Source organism: Nomascus leucogenys, chromosome 22a (genome assembly GCF_006542625.1).
Source record: "Nomascus leucogenys isolate Asia chromosome 22a, Asia_NLE_v1, whole genome shotgun sequence".
NCBI classification, from domain to species: Eukaryota; Metazoa; Chordata; class Mammalia; order Primates; family Hylobatidae; genus Nomascus; species Nomascus leucogenys.
The window spans coordinates 32,119,964-32,139,107 of NC_044402.1; the positions used below are offsets into that span (position 1 = coordinate 32,119,964).

General features: G+C 39.2%; 1 protein-coding gene across 1 annotated transcript in view; it reads left to right on the top strand.

Moving 5' to 3' along the window:
* The window catches only part of HEATR5A (HEAT repeat containing 5A), a 130,717-nt gene that overhangs the window by 54,396 nt on the left and 57,177 nt on the right, over nucleotides 1–19,144 (top strand). The window contains exons 14-19 of the mRNA XM_003260726.2: nucleotides 1,710–1,819; nucleotides 6,907–7,070; nucleotides 7,152–7,327; nucleotides 15,551–15,656; nucleotides 16,285–16,475; nucleotides 18,362–18,521. Of these exons, the coding sequence (XP_003260774.2) occupies nucleotides 1,710–1,819; nucleotides 6,907–7,070; nucleotides 7,152–7,327; nucleotides 15,551–15,656; nucleotides 16,285–16,475; nucleotides 18,362–18,521 (907 nt within the window). The remainder of the gene's footprint in view (nucleotides 1–1,709; nucleotides 1,820–6,906; nucleotides 7,071–7,151; nucleotides 7,328–15,550; nucleotides 15,657–16,284; nucleotides 16,476–18,361; nucleotides 18,522–19,144) is intronic.

A 19,144-nucleotide genomic window follows, 5' to 3' on the forward strand; every position in this document is an offset into this window, starting at 1 on the left:
CCTTTCTTCTAGAGACTAGAAATAGCAAGCATTAGTTTTCTAGAAAGTACAGTTGGCCAGGCATGGTGGCTCATGCCTGTAATCCCCACACTTTAGGAGGCCGAGGTGGGTGGATTACTTGAGCTCAGGAGTTTCAGACCAGCCTGGGCAACATGGTGAAACCCCATCTCTACAAAAAATACAAAAATTAGCCAAACATGGTGGCCCACACCTGTGGTCCCAGCTGCTTGGGAGGCTAAGGTGGGAGGATCACTTGAGCCCAGGAGGTTGAGGCTGCAGTGAGCTGAGATCACGCCACTACACTCCAGCCTGGACGCAAGACCCTGTCTCAACAACAACAAAAAAGTACAGGCTGGGCACGGTGGCTCATGCCTGTATCCCAGCACTTTGGGAGGCCAAGGTGGGTGGATCACGAGGTCAGGAGATCGAGACCATCCTGGCTAACATGGTGAAACCCCATCTCTACAAAAAATACAAAAAATTAGCCAGGCGTGGTGGCACTTGCCTGTAGTCCCAGCTAGTCAGGAGGCTGAGGCAGGAGAATCACTTGAACCCAGGAGACGGAGGTTGCAGTGAGCTGAGATCACGCCACTGCACTCCAGCCTGGGCAACAGAGCAAGACTCCATCTCAGAAAGCAAAATAACAAAACAAAAAAGAAAGTACAAATGACTCAACATTGCCAGAATTTCTTAGAGAACCAGGAAACCTCATGCCATAACAGTTTAGCAGATTTATTCTAGTGACATAATAAAAGTAATTTCATTAAACTTCTGTATTGCTAAGGATGAAAACCATACTCTAGTTGATAACATACCTTGTTCAGAGTAGTAGTCCTGGCCGGGTGCAGCAGCTCACACCTGTAATCCCAGCACTTTGGGAGGCTGAGGTGGGCGGATCACGAGGTCAGGAGTTCAAGACCACCCTGGCCAATATGGTAAAACCCCATCTCTACCAATAATACAAAAATTGGCCGGGCATGGTGGTGCGCGCCTGTAGTCCCAGCTATTTGGAGGCTGAGGCAGAAGAATTGCTTGAACTCGGGAGGCGGAGGTTGCAGTGAGCCGAGATCATACCACTACCACTCCAGCCTGGGTAACGGAGTGAGACTCCATCTCAAAACAAGACAAACAAACAAAAAACAGTAGTAGTCCTTTAGCAAATGTTTGTTAAATGAATGAGCATTGTTAAAGTGATGTGTTAACACCAATAGGAAAGGTGGACAGAAGATAAAGAAGAGTACATGAAAATGAAAGGAGAGAGTGTGAAGAAAGATCATATTTTGTGGCCAGGTGTGGTGGCTTGGGCCTGTAATCCCAGCACTTTGGGAGGCTGAGGCGGGAGGATTGCTTGAGCCCAGGAGTTTGAAACCAGCCTGGGCAACACGACGAAACCTGTCTGTACCAAAAATACAAAATAAAATTAGCCAGGCATGGTGGTGCAACCCTGTAGTTCCCAGCTACTCAGGAATCTGAGGGGGGAGAATGGTTTAAGCCCAGAAGACAGAGGTTGCAGTGAGCCAAGATCATGCCACTGCATCCCAGTCTGGGCTACAGAGCTGGACCCTGTCTCAAAAAATAAAAGTAAAGCAGCACTAATGTTTGTTAATAAGATGCATAACTAATTTGTATGTCAAGATGTTAAGCTGTCAATTTTTATATATTGTTATATAAATTAACCACTTAAGATACACTTTTTCTTTTATTTTAAGGCTTTCTTCAATACTAAAAATGTATGGAAGTCCTTTGAAAACACCATCAGTGGTTTATAGACAACGACTTTATGAACTGTTGATTTTATTACCTCCTGAGACCTATGAAGGTATGTGCCTTAGACCAAAATGTTTTATTGTTTGTGGCTAATATGGTTCCTGGAACAATAGTTATTGTCACTCATTAAATATTTAAATGAATTATAATGGCGGTTATTTAGTGCCCTGTTTCTAGGAGGTTTAGGGAGTTCAATCCTAAACCATGTGTTCACCATCTTATAGTAAAAAAATACATTTAGGGTTTTGTTTTTGTTTTAATTTTTTTTGAGACAGGGTCTCACTCTCTTACCCAGGCTGGTATGCAGTGGTATGCAATCATGGCTCACTTCAGCCTTGGGCTCAAATGACCCTCCAACCTCAGCCTCCCGGGTAGCTGGGACTAAAGGCACACCACCACGCCCAGCTAGTTTTTTGTATTTTTGTTAGAGACAGGGTTTCGCCGTGTTGCCCATGCTGGTCTCGAATTCCTGGGCTCAAGCAAATCTCCCGCCTTGGCCTCCCAAAGTGTGTGAGCTATTGAGCCCAGCCTAAAATACTTTTTTTTAAAAAACCTCCTTCTTAAGGCCAGGCACTGTGTTAGAAATTGTATCTATCATATCTCATTTATCCTAGGGTGATACAGTGAGCTAGTTACATTTTTCTTATTTGACAGGTAAAGGTTTAGGTTACAAAACCAACTCAAGAACACATACCAGATAAAGAGTGGAATCAAGATTAAAACATAAGTTTGCCTCATGCTGTGCTGCCGCCTTTTCTAAGTAACCTACTTAGAGACTTAACAATCATAGCTTAGTGATATGTCTATCTTATTCTTTGCCATCTATCAATTTAAAAGTTACTTGCTAGATATCTAGTAAAAAGCTGAGAGAGAATTTCTATGTTCCACAGCTCAGATAACTGTTAGGTTGTGACAAAAGCAATTTCCTTCAGATTTTTACAATAGTATCTTGAAATTTATTTTCAGACTAAAATAAACTTTTTTTTTTTTTTTTTTTTTTGAGACAGAGTCTTGCTCTGTCCCCTAGGCTGGAGTGCAGTGGCGTGATCTCGGCTCACTCACTGAAACCTCTGCCTTCCTGTGTTCAAGCGATTCTTCTGCCTCAGCCTCCTGAGTAGCTGGAACTACAGGCATGCACTACCACGCCTGGCTAATTTTTTTGTATTTTTAATAGAGATGGGGTTTCACCATGTTGGCCAGGCTGGTCTCGAACTCTTTACCTCATGTGATCCACCCTCCTCAGCCTCCCAAAGCACTGGGATTGCAGGTGTGAACTCCTGACCTCAGGTGATTTACCCTCCTTGGCCTCCTGAAGTTCTGGGATTGCAGGCATGAGCCACTGTGCCCAGCCAAAAGGACTGCTGCTCAACTCTTCAATAAACATTTAGGAATACAAGAATCTTGACTTAAAATCTACAGTGTATCTTCTGATAAATAATGGAAGTCTTTTTTTTTTTTTTTTTTTGAGACGGGGCCTCACTCTGTCAACCAGGCTGGAGTGCAGTTGTGTGATCATGGCTCACCGCAGCCTCGACCTCCCAGGCTCAAGTCATCCTCCCACCTCAGCCTCCCAAGTAGCTGGGACTGCAGGTGTGCATCACCACTCCCAGCTAGTTTTGTTTTGTTTTTTTAAATCATTCGTAGAGATGAGGTCTTGCTATGCTGCCCAGGTTGTTCTCAAATTTCTGGGCTTAAGTGATCCTCCCACCTCGGCCTTTCAAAGTGTCGAGATTACAGTCATGAGCCACTGGGCCTGATAATGTAAGTCTTACCCTTAAAAAAACTTGAATTAGAGGAAAATGTCTTGAAGTCTTCTACTTTTTTTTTTTTTTTTAACTTGGATTTTCTCAGAATTGGAGTTTGGAAATGCAATCAGGAGTCCTAAAGGAATAATGAATATATGTGTATATCTATTTCAAATCAGTTCTACAGTGTTCATTAGGAGACAAAGTCAGGACTTACTATGAACTTCTGGAAGAAACAAACTCTAGGCCAGGTACATTGGCTCACATCTATAATCCCAGCACATTGGGAGGCTAAGACAAGTGGATCATTTGAGGTCAAGAATTCGAGACCAGCCTGGCCAACATGGTGAAATCCCATCTCTACTAAAAATACACAGAATAATTAGCTGGGCATGGTGGCACATTCCTGTAGTCCCAGCTACTTAGGAGGCTGAGACAGGAGAATCATTTGAACCCAGGAGGCAAAGGTTGCATTGAGCCGAGATCGTGCCACTGCACTGCAGCCTGGGTGGCAGAGTGAGATTCCATCTCTAAATAAATAAATAAATAAATAAGATTCTGATTTTATTGGTTCCTCCAATGTGTTGTCTAAGAGTCAGTTTCTAGGACATAGTAAGAAATTGCTTTTGCCACGTGGAATGCATTTAAAAATTGAGATAACTTTTCTTCATGACTATCCAGCAGATGTAGATTTAGAGTCTTAGAGTGACTTAGTTTTCTGAAGGATTGGAGTAAAAATTGAGTTCTTAGTTTTTATTTCCTGTCTTAGTTTTGGTATGGATTTATTTTCAAATATCTTAATATTCTCTACATTGAAAATAACTCATCAGGAAGTTAGTGACGCATTTTTATACAAAAGCTTATTTGCATTTCAAAATTATCTTAATTTTCCAGGGACAGTTGGGAAAGTAATCACTTTTAACTGAGGAGCAAAGATTTTCTACTATTTTCACACATAGCCATAGGAACAAACATAACTTGTATATTGTACTACCAACAGAATTATTTTGCTGAGTGTCATGTACTGGTAACTAAACTTAGACATTCCTTTGAGCAACTGTCATTTGCTGAGTCATTATGACTTCACTGATCCCTGTCCACTCTTCCTAATTCCTGTATGTAATCTCTCCTTTCCCTAAATTTAATAGTGCTTTTGTTTTTATCTTTTATGAAACATAATAGTTCCTACCTTCCTATTATAGTTATATGTATGTATTGGTATCCCATAGTGTATACCTTCTTGAAAGGAAGATTAAATATAATAAAATTTTTCTCTGTGGCATATTAAACACAATTTGGATGAATGAGTGATTCAGCACGGTGGTTAAAAGCTCAAATTCTGGAACCTGATTAACTGGGTTTCAGTCTGACAGCTGTGTGATCACCATATGATCTCTGGCAAGTAATAAATTTCCTGTTCCTGTTTCCTTACCTGTAAAACAACATACTAACCTGACCTTATTAGGTTACTATGAAGGTTATATGTAAAGCTTTTAGGACATTTCCCAACACATATTAAGTATTCAGTAAGCCAAGCACTGTGTGTAATCTCAGCTATTCAGGAGGCTGAGACAGGAGGATCACTTGAGGCTTGGATTTAGAGATTAGCCTGGACAATATTGTGAGACCTCATCTCTTGAAAAAAAAAAAAGTAAACTTCAATAAATATTTGTTGTTACTACTGTTACTGCTGCTAATGATACAGAAAGTGATGGCAAGTAAACCCTTCCTAACTCATCCTACCACTTCTGATCAGTGGATATCACCCCAGTCCTCATTTCATCCTGGGGCAATTGCTCAAAGAAACACTTAGAAGAATATAAACATTTTTCTAAGGGAATTTTTACTCATTCCTGCAGTACTTAAGTTACAAACTGGCAAAAGCCATTTAAGCTCTCTGTGGATAAGATTTTTTGATAACCTAACAAAAATTAGGATAAAACATCTTTGAGGTGATCGTTGCAGTCAATGTGATAAATGGATCAGCTTTTCAAAGTGTATATGTTAGAGAGGCAACCATATGTTGTCTCCTGTGTTATGGGAGAACACAATACCATTTATGAACTAACCTGTACCCACCCTGCCCACCACCAAAAACAAAAATGAGCCTCTTCTAGATACAACTACCAATTTTTTTTTTTTTAAAGTACAGATAGAAGAACAAATTAAGCTATACCAGGGGCCTATAATCATAAAAACCCAGACTGCAGAAAATTGTACAAAATAAATAACCTTGTTTCTTCAAATAAATTACCAGTGAGGGGAAAGGTATAGGGAGAATACTAAATTGAAAGAAACAAGATAAACTAGCTGCAATGTGTACACCTTACTTAGATCTAGATTCAGACATGGAAGCAAACAAAAACAGGTGTTTATGAGATAGTTGGAAATTTGAATACTGAATGGGTATCTGATGTTCAGTGGTTTTTTTTTTTTACAACATGAGATTATGATAGCAGGATTATGTTCAAAATAAAATGTAATTCACTTTAATGATACACAGTGAAATATTTAGGGATGAAATGATGTGCTGCCTAGGGTTTTCTTAAAAATAATGTGGAGAAATGTGGGATCAGGAATGGGGATGTAGGTGAAATAATACTGTTGCAGCTGGTAAAGATGAATAATGAGCATATGCTGGAAGCAATAGGGGCAGGCATCATCATAGTACTATTATTTATTTATGTTTGAAATTTTCCATAATAACATGTCTAAGTTTTCTCAGGCTAATTTTTTTTTTTTTTTCTTGAGATGGAGTCTCTGTTGCCCAGGCTGGAGTGCAGTGGCTGATCTTGGCTCACTGCAACCTCTGCCTCCCGGATTCAAGCGATTCTCCTGCCTCAGCCTCTGAGTAGCTGGGGTTACAGGCACCTGCCACCACACCTGGCTAATTTTTGTGTTTTTAGTAGAGATAGGGTTTCACCATGTTGGCCAGGTTGGTCTTGAACTCCTGACCTCAAGTGATCTGCCCACTTTCGCCTCCCAAAGTGCTGAGATTACAGGCGTGAGCCACCACACCCAGCCTCAGGCTAATTCTTACACATTTTTTCAGACTGTGCTTTTTTAAAAAACATATCTGCTTTTGTAAATCTTTTTTTACATCTATTTTTATATTTCATGTCATGTTATACCTTAAGGTATGTGTACACACACACACACACACACACACACACTTTGAGATGTTCTTTTAGTATCCATTCTTAACCTTGTTACTAGCAACACATAGTTGAGCCAGTCATTTCTAGGGCAGTTTTCAAGGATGAGAAATACAATCTTCAGCTGTGATATGTTAAAATTGGCAATTGGGTGCATTAAAGCTCAACCTGAGTTTTAAACCCCATACTCTCACCCAGTAATTAATAGTACTAATTGCTGTTTTTCTGTGACTCAACAGGAAACCTCTGTGCTATCCTCAAAGAGCTAGCTGCTGACTTGACTGCCCCTGATATTCAGGTGGCATCATCTACATTTTTACTTCCACCCCTCTGTCATCAGGATGATCTTTTGATATTAAGTCCTTTGCTACAAGAGACTGACCATAGATTTATTGAAGAACAGGTATGGCCATTTTTTACTCTTGAGTAGATTCAATCTGTGATCAGTGATTTTAAAATGTTATATACTTTTTTTCCCTTTTAGCTCCTGCTTGGTAATGGTGTTGCTTGCGGAAGTCTTGAATATGACCCTTATTCGATTTATGAGAAAGATGTAGAGGGAGATTCAGTGCCTAAGCCCTTACCTCCAGCACTATCAGTTATTAGTTCTGCATCCAGGCTCTTTGGGGTTGTATGCGCTCATGTGGGAGAAACTCAAAGGTAAATATCTTCAATGGTTCAGTGAATGGATAATAGAGAACTGGTGGGTAAGAAGAATGTTGCTAGAGATCTCATTAGCATAAATGATTTCTTATAAATGACAGGTGAAGGTGAAATAAAAGTTCTTGCTTAATTATTCACTTGGCTAATATTTAATAAGAAATGATTAAATGCCTAAAACCACTAGAACTGTTGTGGATACAATGCTTTGCCCACAGTTAGCTTATCATCTAGCTGAAAATACAAATGAAAAATAGTGACATAAGAATATTGATTTATGAGCAGTCATTACAAAGACACATACTAGGTTTTTTCTTAGACTAGGTCTCATAGGCTTTATTACCTTGGAAATTTTTTGGAACCATTATAGGTCCAGGGATTTGTCTTCAATTGGAGGGATTTTAAATGGTTTTTATCAGTTCACTTAAAATGAACTTTAGACCAGTGGTCCCCAACCTTTTAGGCACCAGGGACCAGTTTGGTGAAAGACAGTTTGTCCATAGGGTAGGGATAGGAGGAGGTTTTGGGATAAAACTGTTCCACCTCAGATCATCAGGCATTGTGAGGGGTGCACAACCTAGATCCCTCACATGCACAGTTGACAATAGGGTTCACACTCCGTTGAGAATCTAATGCCGCTGCTGATCTGACAGGAGTTTGGCTCAGATGATAATGCTCGCTTGCCCTCCACTCTCCTCCTGCTGTGCGGCCCAGTTCCTAACAGGCCGTGGACCAGTACCAGTCTGTGGCCCACTGGTTGGGGCCACCCTGCTTTAGAACACACACACATACACACACAAAGATAATAGATATTTAATTAACTTCATTGTGGTAATCTATTTCACAATGTATATATGAGCAAAACCTCGTTAAAAACATCATGTTGTACACCTCATACTATGTAGGGATTTCCATCTTATGCTATTGTATGTGAAAAATTAATAAATACAAGATGTCCTCCCCAAAAAATGGACTTTGGTTTTGAAAAACCAAAGGATGATAATGATTTCTCATTGAGAATGATAGTTTCTTAATTAGTAACTGGACATATACATTTCTCAGGCATCAAAATCCACTATCCAGGAAATTCTGTTACTATCTGAAAAACGAAATGGGAAGTGAATCTCTCTCATAGGCTATTGTGGCTAATAATAGTTTACAAATCACTTTCACCTACACTGATTCATTCATTCATTTCCTCTCTCTCAACCAACAACAATGCATTTGACTAGATCATAGCTTTTATTATATCTTCTTATCCAGTTATATCTTCCAGAGGATACCAGTTAGAGAATTTACCTTTATCTCTTTGGTGAAGACTTAGAAAAATATTTTAGTTTCATCACCAGCACCTCTCTGAAACAGGTCTTGGGATAATTTGCTTTCATTGCATAGAAAAGTGAATGAAATTTATATTGATTTTTACTAGCTTCAGTTTCAAAAGATAATGTTTTTTCCAAATGTATTTGTAGCATTTCCTGTATATACTGTAACTATAAGGTTATGGTGATAAGAGAATATATGACTGAATTGTTAATGAATGAAGAGGAAAATTATAGTGGTTTGGAATAGTCAAAGAAAGATTCATGGAGAGGATGAAATTTGAACTAGTCTCTAACTGCCTTTTTATAGAGCATATAATTACTTTAGAATAATTAATTTGGATTAATATACCAGTAACTACTGTGGATGAAACAGGGCTGGCCTTTTAAGCAAAGGATTTAAATTAAGCCTTTTCTTAAATGGTTCCACTATCTTTGATGGGTCTAAGGTGGAAAAGCAAAAAAGAAAATATACTTTTTACAGCCTTTCCTCTTAAAAAAGTGATTTTATTATTCTAGAGAAGTTTTCTTTTCGGGTTTATTGCCCAGTTGTAGTTTCAGGAAGATCCTTTCTTATTAAGTGTAATGAATTTTTTAATGTGCTCATAGTTTTTGTATCCCCACCTAAGTTGTAATAATAATAATGAATATTCAAGGAAGAGGAGATTTTGTTTGTTTTGATAAAAACATTGAGAACAGATAAAAGCAAACCCTATCATTCTGTTTGGATTCGAACAAATTTGGAACAAACAGGATTCTAATTATTTTGAAATAAAAATAGTAGGTGACCAGGCACAGTAGCTTACACCTGTAACCAAGCACTTTGAGAGGCCAAGGCAGGCAAATTGCTTGAGCCCAACAGTTCAAGAGCAGCCTAGGCAACATGGCAAAACCCCTTCTCTACAAAAATACAAAAATTAGCTGTGCATGGTGGTGTGCAACTGTAGTCTCAGCTACTCAGGAGGCTGAGGTGGGAGGATCGCTTGATACTGGGAGTTAGAGGTTGCAGTGAGCCAAGATCTTGCCACTGCACTCCAGGCTTAGCAACAGAGCAAGACACTGTCTCAAAAATATATTTATAAAGAAGTGACCTGGCAAGATCCCAGATACAGAAAGGGGTTATAAGCAGTTATCCGCAGTCTCCAGTAGGTGTCGTTACAGAACCAGAAGATAGAAACTACATGACTAGGGAAGTTAAGTTTCTAATTTCCTGTTATGCCAGATACGATATTTATGTAAAATATCAGGCTGTTTGCTTTTCGGCCTTACATTTAAGTTCTAGAGAAGAAAGGTCTTAATTAAAGTATCTATATTTAAACAGCAGCCGAATATTTCAAGCCATTTTGTTATTGTGGTTAGCCTTATGTTTAAACAGTTGTGTAACGTGGTTGTCCTAAGGTTGGAAATAATACTTATGTAATATAAATTAATGCACAATTTATTAATGCATATGTAATTGTCTTTTAAATTAGTTGATTCTCTCTATTCTGACTGTAGAGTTCTAACGTAAAAATGTTTAAAGGTTGGAAAGTCAAGATATTTTATACAGAAAAGAAATAATATTGATCTCAATCATGTATTGTTTGTGGTTACTTTTTTTTTCTTTGAGAGAGCCCAGGCTGGAGTGCAGTAGCTCACTGCAACATCCACCTCCTGGGTTTCAAGTGATTCTCCTGCCTCAGCTTCCCAAGTAGCTGGGATTACAGGCATGCACCGCCACGCCTGGCTAATTTTTGCATCTTTTAGTGGAGATGGGGTTTCATAACGTTGGCTAGGCTGGTCTCAAACTCCTGACCTCAGCTGATCTGCCCTCCTCGGCCTCCCAAAGTGCTGAGATTATAGGCATGAGCCACTGTGCCCAGCCTGTGTGTGGTTACTTTATTTTTTGTTTTGAGACAGAGTTCCGCTCTGTCACCCAGGCTGAAGTACAGTGGCACCATCTCGGCTCACTGCAACCTCCGCCTCCCACGTTCAAGTGATTCTCCTGCCTCAGCCTCCCGAGTAGCTGGGACTACAGGCACGTGCCACCATGCCTGGCTAATTTTTGTATTTTTAGTAGAGATGGGCTTTCGTCATGTTGGCCAGAGTGGTCTTGAACTCCTGACCTCAGGTGATCTGCCCCTGTCGGCCTCCCAAAGTCCTGGGATTACAGGTGTAAGCTACTGCTCCTGGCCTGTGTTTGTGGTTTGCTTTTAAATAGATTTTCACCTAATTGCAAAGAATGAGTTCCTTAATTCACCTGAGGATTGTTCCACCCTTGACTTGCACATTGGAATTATCTGGACAAATTTTTCAGATACGGAAGATCCTGACTAGTATGGTATGCATACTGTGGTGGTGGGCACTGAAATTTTTTAAACTCCTTAGGTGATTGTGATAAATGGACTGCTTCAACAAATGATGTCACTTGGGAATGGATGGACAGAGAGGAAAAGCTTAAACAGTTATAATTCTCAGGAGTAAAAAATTTTGCCATTATATACCCTCTAAAAAGTATTATTTTGTTTTTGTTTGTGGTTACTATTTTGTTTGTGTATACTGTGTGTACCTCCTGTCTAAAGGGTATATAATGTAAAATGTATAATGTAAAATAAATCAACATTTTCAAATATTACATCTTCACCCTTTATTCAGTTAACTGCATTTTTATTCCATCTAGACTCAAAACTTTTAGTACCTATCATTTCATTACAAACTGATAATTATATGTTATAATTGATACTACTTATGAGTACTAATTCAGTATTACTAAGAATAAGTCATCTTCATCTTCCTGAAGATCAGAATCTTTTGTTGAGATCTCTATAGAAATTGGTGTCATATATCTTGTATCCTTGATTAGTTAATATTCAGTCTCTTTCAGGATTGGGGGGCAGAGGATGAAGAAAAAGATTTTGAGCTCTGACAATCCTGTTTTGTAGTCTTTGGTCCATGAATGTGGTCAAGAAATAATAGTATAGGTCAACTTATAGTACAGTACAACAAATTCTTAATCTCTAACCTTATGTATTTTTGTAACTTTCAGTGTGATACAATTTCACGATAACAGATGTTTGATATGATCTAATAATGACGTTACAGGTTTTTAACTTGGGAGCTTGATCATACAGTTATTCTTAATGTCCCATTGTTATCACATTTACCCTCCATAATCTTCCTACAGGGTGGCGCTTTGGACATAAATATGTTCTTAAAAAAAAAAATGCCGGCCGGGCGCAGTGGCTCACTCCTGTAATCCCAGCACTTTGGGAAGCTGCCTCAGCGGATCCTGAGGCCAGGAGATCAAGACCATCCTGGTTAACACAGTGAAACCCCGTCTCTACTAAAAATACAAAAAAAGTTAGCCAGGTGTGGTGCGGGCGCCTGTAGTCCCAGCTACTCAGAAGGCTGAGACACAAGAATGGCGTGAACCCGGGAGGCGGAGCTTGCATTGAGTTGAGATCGCGCCACTGCACTCCAGCCTGGGCGACAGAGCGAGACTCCATCTCAAAAAAAAAACAAAAAATGCCTTAAATACGGACTTAAACAATGGGCAGAAAACTTTTCTTGTTTGTTTTTTTAATTTTTTTTGAGGCAGCGTCTCATTCTGTCATCCAGGCTGGAGTGCAGTGGTGCGATTTTGCCTCACTGCAGCTTCAGTCTCCCAAGCTCAAGCAATTGTCCTGCCTCAGCTTCCTAAGTAGCTGGATCTACAGGCAGGCACCACTACACTGGCTAATTTTTTTTCTTTTTAGTGGAGATAAGGTCTCACTATGTTGCCTAGGCTGGTCTCGAACTCATGGGCTCAAGCGATCCTCCTGCCCCTGCCGCCCAAAGTGCTAGGATTACAGGCGTGAGCCACCAGAAAAATTTTCATATGCAAGATACTTAGCATGTTATTTGTAATAAGAAAAATTAGAAATAGCCTAAATGTCCCAATTAGAAATAGCCAAACTAGGAAGTTGGTTATATAAATTATATTGCCAGAATATATAATACTAATACCTATTCAGTAATACTATTATAGTAAAACCACGTAATAGTTAATAAGATGGGAAAATCCCTGATAATATTGTTTAGGGGAAACAAAACAAGTTATTAACAAAGTATGTACAATACGATCACTGTTTTCTAAAAATTATTCATATGTCTAAGGGAGAAAAGAACAAAGATGTCAAAATGTTAATGGCGGCTCTTTGTAGGTGGTGGGATTTGGGGTAAATTTTATTTTTTTTAATGTGCTTTTCTGAGTTTTTCAAATTTATTACGAGAAATACAATTAACCTTGAAGTAAGGAAATAAGTACTTTTCTAAGTATTCTTAGTGTTCCACCATTTTTATTACATTTTATTTTTATTTTTATTTTTTATTTTTGGAGATGGAGTCTCGCTCAGTCACCCAGGCTGGAGTACAGCGGTGCCGTCTCAGCTCACTGCAACCTCCACTCTTGGCTCAAGCAGTTCTCCTGCCTCAGCCTCCCAAGTAGCTGGGACTACAGGCACATGCCACCACACCTGGCTAGTTTTTGTATTTTTAATAGAGATGGAGTTTCACCATGTTGTCCAGGCTGGTCTCAAACTCCTGACATCAGGTGATCTGCCCATCTCGGCCTCCTGAAGTGCTGGGATTGTAGGTGTTTGCCATTGCACCTGGCCTTTATTACATTTTATAAATTGATTTTATACATACTTTTTTCCCCAACCCATATGATGTACATACACATAGCCTCATACCTTCCTTTTTACTCTTTAACTCCTTGTACAGTTAGGTTTTTTTTGTTTTGTTTTGTTTTGTTTTGTTTTTTGAGACAGAGTCTCGCTGTCGCCCAGGCTGGAGTGCAGTGGCACGATCTCGGCTCACTGCAGGCTCCACCCACCGGGGTTCACGCCATTCTGCTGCCTCAGCCTCCCGAGTAGCTGGGACTACAGGCACCCGCCACCTCGCCCGGCTAATTTTTTGTATTTTTAGTAGAGATGGGGTTTCACTGTGTTAGCCAGGATGGTCTCGATCTCCTGACCTCGTGATCCGCCCGCCTCGGTCTCCCAAAGTGCTGGGATTACAGGCGTGAGCCACTGCGCCCAGCCTACAGTTAGGTTTTTTAAAGGCGCAATCCCCATGTCTATTCTGATTTGATAACAAAATTGCCATTTACAGTACAGCTTGCCTTGTAGCCTCAGCAGAATGATGGAGATCTAGTTTTAAAGGACTTAGGGATATTATTGAAAGCACATTAAGGTCAGATAAAAGTATATCCATATTTTCATGTTCAGCCAGTCATGCCGTATGTTTAATTACCTGATGCTGTTGTCTTTTATGCTTGCTTAACAAGCACACCTGACTGCCTACTACATGCCAAACACAAGATATTAGGGAGATGAAGATAAAATTATAAGCTTCCTGCCATCAAGACAATTTACAACTGAAAAAGTTATCTTCAGTATATTTCACGTTTCTCATTTAAAGGGAGAAAAGAGGGAAAAGGAAGTATAGGGCATAGAAACAATGTTTTAAAGAGAAATTAATGGTAAGATGGGGTGGTTTATTTTATGGTTACATGTATTTAATCTTGACATAAGGAATTAAAACCTGTGTGCTATAAGGACATGAAATATTGTATATATTTATCTTAATTAGAATTTTGAAAATTGGAACATTTTTCTCACCAGTAGCAGAGTGGTTGAATAAATTTTAGTATGTGTATATAATGAAATTTGGATTCACAAACATTGTAAAAGAAGAAAAATGACCAGGCACAGTGGTTTACCCCTATAATCCTAGCACTTTCAGAGGCCGAGGCTGGAGGATCGCTTGAGCTTAGGAGTTCAAGACCAGCCTGAGCAACATAGTGAGACGTCATCTCTTAAAAAAAAAAAAAAAATTAGCAGGGTGTGGGTAATGTATTCCTATAGTCCCAGGTACTCTGGTGGCTGAGGCTAGAGAATCACTTAAGCCCAGGAGGTCGAGGCTGCAATGAGCTATGATGGCATCTATAGCTAACCAGAAGCAGCATAGCTCTTTGAATCCCCAACTATGCTTTGAAAATATACTTGGGACTATACTATATGTAAAACAATTTTAACTCTTGCTTTTTTCATTTAACATTACCTTTTTAGCGCTTTTCAAATCATTTTTATTCTTTTTTTTTTTCCTCTGAGACAGGATCTTGCTTTGTCACCCTTTGTCACCGTACTTTGCTGGAGTACAGTGGCATGATCATAGCTTACTGTAACCGTGAACTCCTGGGCTCAAGTGACCCTTCTGCTTCAGCCTCCTGGATAGCTAGAACTACAGTCATGTGCCACTATGCCTAGCTAACTTTTTAATTTTTTGTAGCGTCAGAGGTCTCGCTGTGTTGCCCAGGCTGGTCTTAAACTCCTAGCCTCAAGCAATCTTCCTGCCTCGAATTCTGTGAGGCTATGTGTTACATATAATATTTGTGGAGTTATATCAATATTGACATTTGTTGGTATTATCTCAAATTTTAGTTTTCCAGTTATTGGAATGTGCATTCTAACACTTAAAATTACTACAGTAGTTTAAAGAACCTAAAGTGTGAAGTTTAAATGGTACTGAGAGGCCAGGGGCAGTGGCTCATGCCTGTAATCCCAGCACTTTGGGAGGCCAAGGTGGGCGGATCACTTGAGATCAGGAGTTCAAGACCAGCCTGGCCAACATGGTGAAACTACTACTACTCTTCTAAAAATACAAAAATTAGCCGGGTGTGGTGGTGCGCACCTGTAATCCCAGCTACTTGGGAGACTGAGGTGAGAGAGTCTCTTGAGCCGGGAAGGTGAAGGTTGCATTGAGCCGAGATGGTGCCAATATACTCCAGCCTGGGTGACAGAGCGAGACTCCGTCTCAAAAAAAAAAAAACAAAAAAAAAACCCTACTTGCTTTTAAATCCTGTTATTTCTGATTGTAGGCTGCTTATATTGGAACAGCTTTTGGACAGTATAAAGCACACAAAAGGAGCTCGTCAGCAAGTGGTTCAGTTACATGTTGTTTCTTCAGTTTCTAGTTTCTTGAAGGTAATTATTATTTTTATTTATTTAAATGTTTGCTTCATTTTTTAAAAAATTTGTGGCCAATGAAGTTTGTTGGAGGATGTTTTTAAAATGCTCTTTTTTCCTTCATTTTTCTTAATCTCCTGATGAAAAGTTTTCAGGATTTGGAATTGTCCTTTTACTTTTTGTCCACATAAAACTTGTTAGAAATCAAACCTATAATCTCTGCATAGAGCCATGCATTAACCTACCAATCCTGATATCCTGGACCAGGGATTGATGGGCTATGGCCTGTGGACCAAATCCAGCTCATTGTTACTTATGACTTACCGTTTCTATGTACAGTAAAATATAATAGACTTCATTAGTCGCTTATTTTGTGGACGTCTCTGTTAATGTTCTTTCAAACCATTTATACCTTAATGGTAATTGATTACCATATTGCTGCCTGGAGGCTTAAAAGTCTAAAGTGCTTTGTAAAAAAATGAAATTATATTTGTATTATCAGTGTGGATTTTTGTGCTCTTATTTGTTTTTAAGTAGTAATCCAAGTATGAACATATTTGGATTTGGTTAACCAGAATGTACATTCCTAACTGGATATGAGGATTTACTACAATTGTAAGTTTGGGTTGTTTTTTACATATTTCAGTATGTGGCTGGCTCCAGGGGATGTTTAGGTCCAGAAGAAATGAAAAGATTTGCCTTAACGTTAGTTACAGGAGCCCTAGAATGCCCCAACCCCTTGCTGAGATGTGCAGCTGCAGAGTCATGGGCTAGATTAGCCCAAGTGGTTGATGATGGAGCTTTTACTGCTGGATTAGCTCAAGTTAGCTTTGACAAGTAAGTGAATTTCTTATTTAATATTCAGAGGCTATGTTTCAAAACTGGATATAGCTTTCTGGTTTGTTGGAACTAGTAAGATCTTCATTCTGAGATTTAACTAAGAAAAGAAAAATTGTCAAATGTTGACTGCTTTAAAGGAAAGACAATAAAAATTGGCCTGCTGGTCTTGGCACATAAAACAATTACTATTTCAGCTATAGTCTTTATATAATAAGAAGGATCAGAATCTATATGAGTGATGTAATTGATCATCAATGGGATGGACACCAGGATAGTGAAATATTTATACAGTTTTATAATATAAAACATATATGATAAGTAATAAGAACAAACTACAGGAAAAAGAAAAGGCTGTAGGCTGCAGATGAGGAAACAAACGGTACTTTCATGTCTTTTTTTTTTTTTTTTTTGAGACGGAGTCTCGCCCTGTCACCCAGGCTGGAGTGCAGTGGCATGATCTCGGCTTACTGCAGGCTCCACCTCCCAGGTTCACGCCATCAGCCTCAGCCTCGCAAGTAGCTGGGATTACAGGCATGTGCCACCACCCGGCTACTTTTTGTATTTTTTTAGTAGAGATGGGGTTTCTCCATGCTGGCCAGGCTGGTCTCGAACTCCTGACCTTGTGATCCGCCTGCCCCAGCCTCCCAAAGTGCTGGGATTACAAGCGCGGGCCACTGCTCCTGGCCTGTACTTTCATTTCTATCAGTTGTATAACTTTCAATAGATTACTTAATCCTCTCAGCCAGTGTTCTTCTATTCCAGGAGGTACTGCACTACCTTTTAAGAATGTTAAGGTAAATGAGATAGTAAATATTAAAGTAATATGGGAAAAAAGCCTACAAATAAAACTTTGTGGTTATATTAGTTATGTATGTATAATAAGTTATATTAGGAGTGGTGGTGGTAGCATTGATAGCACTTTGACCTTGGAGCCTACTGAATATGTGTGTCTGATTTGAAGTCTGGAGTCAGGTTATTAACTTGGCTCTGATCCCAACTCTACCATTTGATAGTTGGTTACTTTGTAAGAGCTATTTGAGCTATCATTTTGGTTTCTTCATCTATAAACAGGAACTGATAATAGTATGAATTTCAGGGTTGTTGAGAGGATTAAAGAAGGGCTAAATATAAACCACTTAAATGAGCACACAGTACATATGAAATTCCTAATAAACATTAACTTCTCTTGTATTTAATTTTATTTATTTTTGATACAAGGTCTTGCTCTGTCACCCAGGTTGGAGTACAGTGGTGTGATCGTGGCTCACTGCAGCCTCGAACTCCTGGACTCCAGCAATACTCCAGCCTCAGCCTCCCGAGTGACTGGGACTGGAGGCTTGTGGCACTATGCCCAGTTAATTAAAACAAATTTTTTTTTAGTAGGGACAGTGTCTCATTATGTTGTCCAGACTGATCTCAAACTTCTGGGTTGAAGTGATCCTCCCGCCTTGGCCTCCCGAAGTGCTGAGAGTACAGGCGTGAGCTACCACACCTAGCGTATTTAATTTTAACATCAAAATTAAGTTGAAACTCTATGAAATTAAAGTATCTCAGCATTTGAGTTTTTAAAATGTAACTTAATGAAAAAGTAATAATAATGTTTGTCTTAAAATCCTTCTTCATGTACCTATATGAAAGACATTGAAACTGTTCATACTAAACTAATCATTAATAATATGAAGACATTTTGATTCAAAATGTTTTCTTTTGCAAGATGACTTTCGGTTACTTCAGAATTTTTTATTAGTTAGCCAAAAATGTATTTCTAACTTTTGCAACTATCCATATAAAAAGTTTTGCCTAAGTGACAATGTACATGCATTAGTTTTTGTGTTTTTTTCTTTTGCAGTGGTTACCGTTTATTTTTATTTTCACGTTTACAGATTGAAATCAGCAAGGGATGTGGTTACCAGAACAGGACACTCATTGGCCTTGGGGTCCTTACATAGATATTTAGGAGGGATAAGTTCTTCTCAACACCTAAATTCTTGTATTGGAATCCTTTATACTTTGGCACAGGACAGCACTTCTCCTGATGTGCAGGTGGGTACCTCATGTGATACTTCCCTTGAAATTCATGATTTTCAGATGATGCAGATTGTGTTTATATTGAACATTAATAATTTATGAATATAGTTTCCCCCCATAGTAATTGTGGAAGCCATTGTTAACCTTGGTGGATTTTTAAAATTAAAATCTTCCCCCACACTCAGAGTCTGAAGTCAATTTCAGTGTGTTTTTCTGAAAATGTATCTCTGTTCCATCTTAATAATAGCATTGGGCTAGAAGTGGTGGCTCACGCCCATAATCTCACACTTCAGGACGCCGAGGCAGGCAGATTGCTTGAGCTCAGGAGTTCAAGACCAGTCTGGGCAACATGGTAAAACACTGTCTCTACAAAAGATACAAAAATTAGCCGGGCATGATGGTGTGCATCTGTGGTCTCAGCTACTCAGGAGGCTGCGATGGGAGGATGGCTTGAGCCGGGGAGACAGAGGTTGCCATAAGTCCAGATAGGTACCAGGTGTTACGATACATTCTTCTAAGTCTCATAGTAATTCTCTTAGTCCTCGTAATAATTTATTAGAGTGTGTATAGCCCATTATGGGGAAATAAAACTGAGGCTTAAGAAGCTAAGCAACTTGCTCACAACTGAAAAGCTAATG